Below are 8331 nucleotides of genomic sequence, written 5' to 3'. Positions count from 1 at the left end.
GTTTGAGTTTCTCGTTATTTTCCTTTCTCCAAGACCAAAAGCTGAAAATATTCTGTCAACTTAAAATTTTGAAATTCTTCTTCATCAATTTTTTTTTTTGAAATTCTTGACAAGGAAGACGAAATGAGTAAAGGCAATTGAAGAATTAGAGACGGCGAGAAGCTCTGCAGCATCCATAGCCTGGTCAGCTATCAGCCTGTATACACAACTGAGCTGAAGTATGATAGAGAAATATTTCATCTGAATTTATGTGATGTTTTCTTTATTTTTTCATCCGCAGGGTGGAAATTACGAAGAAAGGCTAGTTCGTGCATAAAATTCTTAATGGTGGCTTCAATCATAAGTTACAAATCTTATCACACTCCAATACAAATTATTGTCATTGCCCTGTACTTTCAATATAATTTCACCTACACATAACTCAACCTTATAGGACAATAAGTTGTTTGGTTTAAACCCTGAGGATCAACACTCTGCCATAGGAAACACAGATCCAATTCTGTCTCCGAAGCGATAGCATTTGATGTTAACTTGGTATGGACCTAGCCCAATATGGTTGTCCTCTCCACCCATGAAGAAACACAGGGTGTACAATGCAATTTCGAATTCTGGGCTCACTCCAACTAAAGTGCTTGATACAGCTTTCAAAACACCGTTCCATTCGAATTGGATCGTGAGCAACTGGGTTTCAGAGTCTGGCTGCAATTTAGTATACATAACACTTTCCAAGTCAGAGCAGGACAAAGATTCATATTCAAGCATGGCAGGTTTCAAAAGAAATATAATATGATGAGATGATGCTAAAAGTTCAGTTATTTCCCCATGGGGCAGCAAAAATAGGGAAGCCATTCGTTAATACAATTAGTACCATAAATTGAACATAAAAGGAAGTTCTATTCGAAGCTAAGCTTTGAATTTGCTTTCACAGTAATGAATTCTTCAAGAGTCTCAACAAGATTATTAAGATATTTAATGTTAAAATATGATTTAGCATGTTTGTTAACATTGGAAATAGAAACAAAAAAGAAAGACAAATATCTTTGCGCAAGTCATCAACGCACAACCTCAAGTCTCAAATTGTGAGACCTTCATGAGTTATTCTTACATCTTTCTACAGTGGGAATCAACTCTGAGAAGTCATTGCATTACTGTATCATTTACTTCTCTGTTAATAATTTCTTGAATGTTTTGTTACTTCATATTCCATAAGGAGTTCAGTTAGACATAATATCAAAATTAAATACCCTTAAATGTGATGCAACAAAGTGTAAGAGAGCTTAAGTAATCCCATTTCCACTATCTTGTAGCCTTGCAGTCAGAACACTGTACACAATTACTTACAGTTTGCCCACGTCGACGGGGGAAAATATGACCTTGATAGTCAACCCTTCCTTTTGCTTCTTCAAGATAAAACTGGAAAGATATAGAATAAAGATACTTAGCATTCACTGAGTAAGACAACTTTAGATAGATGGGGAGAAAAAAGAAAAAAAAAAAAAAAAAAAAAAAAAAAAAAAAAAAAAAGAGGCATGAAAATAATACCAAACACACATCTCAACTAACATCATATTTAGGTTGACATGCCAAGATACAATAAAAATGCAAAATATAGGTAAAGAATAAGTCATAGAAGACAACCTGAAGCCAGTTGTGGAAGCCCGAAACCTCATCTTCACCACGTTGCTTAATTTCTCCAACAAAAACGTGTTCAAAAGCAGAGGAGGAAGCAGATGTACCACCACGGCCATAAAGATCAAACCAGAGAGTGGTCAATGTTCTTTTAAAATCTTGATAGCTCTCAGATAGAATGCCCTTTCGTGAGAGATACTTGTGAAGATATTTAATGGGAGCAGTTCTGCTGATTTCTTCTATGAATGCAGCCTGCTCTTGCTTCTCCTCAGATGTGATAACTTCTTTGCACCCCTCATTTGGATTGTAATTATCTAAAAGAGAACAGAAACGAGAAAAAGTAGGTCTCCTGAATATATCTTCACTCAGCCAGGTAAATAAGCTGCCTTCTGCCAAATCTTCCTTTTGGTAGACCTTCTTCCCTCCACCACAGTCAATTTCATAGTCCTTTCCAGGCACTAAACGGTTTAAATCAAGTTCCCAGATTTTACTGCAAGCTTGTGACAGATCAGAAAGCTCTTCTTCAGAAGGTTCTATTTTAGCACCTACTTCAGCCTCATCAGAGTACTCTTGCTCGGTGGAAGGCCGTTTATATCCATTCCACTGGCCCATCTGAATCTGTTGATTTTTTATTTAGCGAGCATTACATAAGGAGATTACAAATTCCCTTTTTTTATAAACTTAAAATTAATAAGACAAGACCTCTAGGAAATAGAATAGATCAGAATGTCATGAACTTATCATATTGCATAGTCAACAAGGAAAAAAAGGAAAAGTAGCAGAAGTCTGTAATTCATATAATTCAAGATTAATTTCTAATAACTTCAACTCAATAGAAGTACAAGTTAGTTAATGCCCTACATGGATATTGGATGAAACTGTTTCAAGGCTACAAGCCCAACTTATCTAGGAAAACATAAAATGCAGCTAAGAAGCCAATCTACTGAAAAAACAAACTATAACCCAACATCAAAAAGTTAAGACCAAACTTTTTGACAGTTTACAGATTATGCTGCCCCCAGATAATGAAAATGGAACCAATATCTGTAGGTGCCTTTTTGATGTTTGATAAACTCAAACGAAGAAAACAAACCTTGTGTGGTTGTTGCCTGGGAGGCCTCTTTCCAACAGTCTCCCAGCCATCCTTATTTTCCTCTTCATCCTTCAACATGGATGATAAAAATATAACCAAAATGTTCGAAATGAATCCCACTAAATTAAAATTGATAATTAGTATAAGACAAACCTTCCTGCTTGAGTAGTTTTGGTTATAACCATGTCGTCCATCATCATCATTCCTTTCATATCCCTCATGTGCAGCCTGCATTTGAGATATCTGTGAGGATATGACACACGAAGAGATAAAAATGACATTGAAACCCACAAAACAAAAAGGTCACTTAAGTATGATGATGAAGATGATAAGTTCTTTCGAAACCACGAATACTTTCTTGCATTATATCATCCATATGATAACCAATAGAGAAGCCTGATCCTCTATGAAAAGGAAGATTATCGTTAAATTTCATTGTTCCTTATGCTTCAGTCATTAAATTTTGGATATCATGTACAAAAACCTGAGGATGTTTACTTTCTAGAAAATGGGTTCTTCAGATTTAGAACAATGATCTTCAACAAATCCAAATCCCATAACAAAAATTTCAAACAAATAAGTAAATTAACTACTTAAAATATACAATTCACCTTGTGGGGTCGCCTTGAAGGTTCCGAATCCACATTGTCCCACTCTGCACGCCCCAAATGACTCTGTTCCTGCAAGTTTTCACACTTGCAGTTCACATTAATTTCACAGTAAACAAAACCAAAACCCAAAAACCCCAATGCAATCCAAACCAAACCTGTCGATTCCAATGACTCTGCTTGGACCCATGTGGGCGATCACTGCCATTCTCATCTTGCTCCTCCCCGGACACTACCTGCGCATTTTAGCAGGTACAAGCAACACCAAAATTCAACTCTTTAACTTGTGATCTAAGATCGAGAAATTCAAAATGCTTTTGAAAAATAAGAGTGGTGGTAGCTTACCTGCGCCCAGGTGGATCTGGACTGTTCCTCCTGGTCCCGTGGGCCCGGATCTTCATTCCTGTTCTCGTCGTGACCGAGCGCCACATCGATCAAACCCTTGATCAGACCCTCCATTGAATTTCACAGATGGAAAGGTGAGAGAGATCTGAAAGGTTGAAGAAGATGAAGAAGGTAGTTAGGAGTGGAGTGGCGGGTAATGGCAACTTTGTAAATAAGGCAAGTGTAAAGTGTAATGATTGGATTAGATTGGATTTGGATTGGATTTGGCATTTTTGGGTCAACGATTTAATAACCATTTTGTTAAACAACAAAAAATTATTGTTATTTTGGATATTTTTTTAAAGAGCATTACTTGGTTCCTTCAAATTGAAGAGCCAAACTTTTTCCTTTTTAATTTTAATATATTTTTATATTTCATTAAATTAAAAATGGAAGAAAATCATCATGCACTTTTTATTTGAAAACATAAGTGTAGAAAACTTAATAACATTTTTAATTAGGATATTCTGTGAGGTTGTTAATTAGGATATTCAGTTGTAAGAGCTCAAGATCGCAATTATAATATTTTGCTAATTGAGGTGGTACGATCTCATTGTGAATATTATAATAAGATTGTGAATATTATAATAAGAAGTCAATATAACCCCCTCAATCAACACGGATAAGAGTGTCGGCAAATTTGGTGGTTGCCATACAAAGCATTCATTGCATTTTTTGAAAGGCTTTTCCTTCCTTCAAACCCAAAACTCGAAACACGCATGTGTTGACACTTGGCACGGGCGAAACCACTCACATGTATGCGTGGGGCAGCTTCCAGTCCCCAGTGCACTTGGCAGGGGCACTCACATATTTTTTTAGTGTGTACAAAGTTAAAATGATTTCACATATGTACAATCTTATTAAAAAAATAATCAAGAAAAGTATTACTGAATATTGGAAGGAATTGTATTTGCTCTTGTGGTTTTTACACTGACAGAACTTTCTGCCTCTAATAACTCTTCTAATGGATTATAGAGAGACATCATAGTGATACAAGCTGCCTCAACTATCAGATGCAAATTGCATAAAAATCTATAACAAGAGAGAAGACATGCTATACAGTACTATACACTCAGAATTTGACATATGATCAAGCCCTTTTTTTTTCTTTTCTTTTTGGTTGAAATTTAACTAGCAAAATTTGGAAAGGCCTTACAATATAAACCCACATTTCAGGTCTCTTCTAGTGAGTCCAATAGAGGCTGAGGATCATCAAGAACCCTCATAGGTTTCCAGTCAGATTCTTCCTTGGCTTGTCTTAGAGCCACAAAGTGAAGAGCATCGCTGTGGACTTGATAAATGTGGCACGCCCACGGGTAAGAATCTGGAGCCGACCAAACCTTCTGCTCTTCAAATTCCGTCTCTTCAGCAAGTGATTCAGCTATGCAGTACACTACATCAAGTTCAGGTTCAACAAATCTAGCCACCGCAATGCATCCAGGAGATACATATCCCTCTGGAGCCCGAGGATACCAAATCGATATCGGTGTTGTGTAGTCATCCATGCAGTTCCTCCATACCTGCATATGAACATGTATTAACCATTTATATAATAGATTACCAAAGAGAGGTCATCAATATTTGACCGGGAAAAAGCCATTCTATAAGGGCATGTTTGGTAGGCCTCACTAGACTGGACTGGGTTAATTAGCACTTAAAACCAATGTTTGGTGAAAGGAGGGACTAACTTAAATGAGATTATATAGTCCAACAGTACAAAAAATGCCTCACTCACGGTTCTCAAAATAGCGAGCTCGCTAAACAAAACACGCGAGTCTGAGCCAACGCCTCTTTCTCTCTCTCTCTCGTTTCCTTCAACATCGAATCTGCTCTTCTTCGAAGTTGTACTCAGGCAAGTTTTTTTTATCTCTCCCTTTACATTTCACTCTGTCTGCAAAACCCTGTAGCTCTCCACTCTCATTCTCTTCCAATTCCCTTTCGTCCTTAACTCAGAAAATGAAAACAAAGATGCCTTAGAAGATGCACAGTTCGAGAGCAGCAGTGGGTCTTCTTCTCAAGGCAGTCTCCAACAAGAACAACGCTTATTATCCATTTTACCGCAGCAGTGGGCCTTAGAAGATGTCTTTCAGCTGCTTCCACTGATCGGAGCGGAGCGCAGCCATCATTCTGGTAATGGCCAAAGAAGAAGAAAGGGATCAATAAGATCCCAATTGTGTTTTGGGCATTTTGGTGTTTTTTAATTTTAATTTTGTGGTGTGGTAATTGGTTTGTGAAAAGTTTTGGTGTGGGGCTAATTGGGTTTATTCTGTTTTTCTCTTTGGAAATTTGGAAAGAAAGACAGAGCGAGAGAGAGAGGAAGGCAGAGATGTGAAAGAAAGGCAGAGTGAGAGAGAGAGAGGAAGGAAGAGGAAAGAAGAGAGAATGGGTTTTTTTTCTCTTTTGTAATTTTTTTTATAATTTAATAATTTTTATAAAAAAAATTTCACACATCAGCCCCAATTAAGGGCTAATTAAATTTAAATATTTTTTAAAGTCAAAATCCCCAATTAAATTTAAATATTACAAAAATGATTTTTTAGTCCGACACAACACCAAACATAGGTCTTCACTATTTTTACAATCCAGCTCAGTCCGACACAACACCAAACGTAGGTCAGTACTTAATCCAGCTTGGGCCAATCCGAGCTAATCCAAGACAGTCCCAGGACTTAGTCCAGTCCATGACAGTCCGCCGTACCAAACAACCCCTAATAGGAACCATTAAGCATATCACAAAACTTCAAGCTGCATCGGACTCATCATAGTTCAATGCCCTAACTGGAGTGATAAGACTATATTGAACAAACTTAATCTCAATCCAGATCATGACTACACGGTCTATGTGTAGTTTAAAATGAGTGAAAGATTTATGATCAGATTTTCCAATATCCCCAACTTTCATTCCAATTGTTGTTATGTAACAAATCAAATGATGTTTTGACTATTTCACACGTGACCTGACTATATATGAAAAGAAAATATACATATTTCAACTGAAGATGGGGGCACAAGAAAACACCACAATTCATCGATTACTCTCCCAGGAAGTTATATTGAGAGGGATGACCTAGAAATGTTAACAATCCTAGAGACTAGCCTAACTAGGTTATACCCAGACGAAAAACAAACCTAACCAGGTTTTACATTTGTGATTTAATTATAAATTTCTTACCAGGTCATAACCAACTGGAGGTGCAAACAATCTGGCAATCTTACGGTAAACTGCGGCAACGTTTGGAGGATGGCTGCCAATGTGAGCAATATCACCAATGGAGACATACCTTGAAAAAAAAAAAAAAAAAAACACTCTTCAAATTTTGCAATGATAACAAGTGAGTTAGCAGCATCTGGTGGTGAAATGCATACTTTCTTTTTTATTGAAAAGAAAAGCAAACAGGATATACAAACCAACCACAAACAGAAATTACAACAAGGAATGGAGACAATCAAAGTAGAGGTAGTAGCGCAGGGGTATGTCCATACTCCACCCAATTATTCAGGGTTCTACTTTCTTGCAACATATAGCATCTTGATGGCACCACTTGAGACGTGAATTTCATTTTTGTAAATCACATTATATAAAAGGCAATAAAAGAGAACCACAAACGACCATTTTTGTCTTGTCTTGACTTTTCTCATTTGATTGGGGAAAAGTGGGATAGGACGGGTGGGAGTTTAAACCTGTGATATTCCCTAGCCGCCAAAGCTTTAGCTCAGCTACAGAAAAAGCATTTTCTCAACATTCCAGTCCCTTTCAGTTGATCAAGAATGTAAAGGAAGTTTCTCAAACTTAGCAAGGTTTGGTAACAAGTAGCCTTTAAACAGTGTCCTAGCGGCTCAAATCATGTCCTGACAGAAACTTGGGGGTCTTTTAAAGCAAATGTCAACATTCATATAAATATTAACAAAGAAAGAAACAACAGCGCTTTAATTGTGGCAACAGAGAATTCACATGAAAAGTCCTCCAAACTAAAAAGTCCTATGACTAATGCATAGAAAGATGAAATTATAGTCAGGAAAGGATTCTACAACTTGGCCATCAAGAAATTGAACTGCACAAGTATTGGCATTCAAGATCTCACACCAAATAATAAATAAAAATATATAGTCACTGATAATAATAGAATTAAATGCAATAATCATTATAAGGTTTTCAGGAAAAATAGAAAACAAAACAATGATCATAATTACCCGTCTGGACAAATGGGTCTCCAAATGCTACAGATTCCACCATCTCCCGAAACCTGAACGTATGAAATAACGTTTCATCTAAGACTGCTCCACTGCAGGGTTCTAAACTCTTGACCAGAAGACAATAAAGTTCCAAAACTGGACACAGGTACAGCAGGATGAACACTAAATTACCTGCTTTCTGCACAATGTGCATCGGCCTCTGGATTCTTGTTCACTGCTCCAAATCTTAGAAAAGTTAATACTGTGTTTAACAAATCTCCTACCATCCAATGCAGAACCGTCTGATGGGAGCTCTCTCAGCCTGGTAATGGCCTTGTTCGGTAAACGATATTCTCTCCCATCAGCTTCAGACCAGGAAAAGTACACATGTCGCTGGCTTGATGGAACCTGAGAATAGAGAATCATATTAGGGTTTGGTATATT

At 37.1% G+C, this 8331-nt stretch overlaps 2 protein-coding genes across 3 annotated transcripts in view; both read right to left on the bottom strand.

Annotated features, from left to right (window-relative positions):
- Positions 1 to 288: 288 nt before the first annotated feature.
- On the bottom strand, positions 289 to 3886 carry LOC110756281 (uncharacterized). Of its 2 annotated transcripts, none has more exons than XM_088253622.1 (8): positions 3676 to 3886; positions 3489 to 3566; positions 3334 to 3402; positions 2876 to 2965; positions 2723 to 2791; positions 1639 to 2247; positions 1342 to 1413; positions 289 to 699 (listed from the first exon to the last, which is right to left on the bottom strand). In XM_088253622.1, exons 1-8 carry the CDS (start codon positions 3787 to 3789, stop codon positions 466 to 468), a joined length of 1335 nt encoding a protein of 444 aa, XP_088109748.1. In that variant the 5' UTR covers positions 3790 to 3886; the 3' UTR covers positions 289 to 465. The 2 variants fall into 2 exon arrangements, with proteins under 2 accessions (XP_088109748.1, XP_021813383.1); XM_021957691.2 differs by having other exon boundaries at positions 2876 to 2950; positions 3676 to 3882.
- A 712-nt stretch (positions 3887 to 4598) lies between these two features.
- Positions 4599 to 8331, bottom strand: part of LOC110756275 (pleckstrin homology (PH) domain-containing protein) — a 35622-nt gene continuing 31889 nt past the window's right edge. The window contains exons 61-64 of the mRNA XM_021957683.2: positions 8080 to 8295; positions 7906 to 7958; positions 6887 to 6995; positions 4599 to 5234 (exon numbers count right to left, since the gene is read on the bottom strand). Of these exons, the coding sequence (XP_021813375.2) occupies positions 4887 to 5234; positions 6887 to 6995; positions 7906 to 7958; positions 8080 to 8295 (726 nt within the window). The 3' untranslated portion in view covers positions 4599 to 4886. The remainder of the gene's footprint in view (positions 5235 to 6886; positions 6996 to 7905; positions 7959 to 8079; positions 8296 to 8331) is intronic.

The sequence above is a fragment of the Prunus avium genome, chromosome 5 (genome assembly GCF_965620075.1).
Source record: "Prunus avium chromosome 5, drPruAviu1.hap1.1, whole genome shotgun sequence".
Classification (NCBI taxonomy): domain Eukaryota; kingdom Viridiplantae; phylum Streptophyta; class Magnoliopsida; order Rosales; family Rosaceae; genus Prunus; species Prunus avium.
Note: the sequence above shows the minus strand (reverse complement) of the source record. Positions and strands in the feature narration are given on the sequence as shown.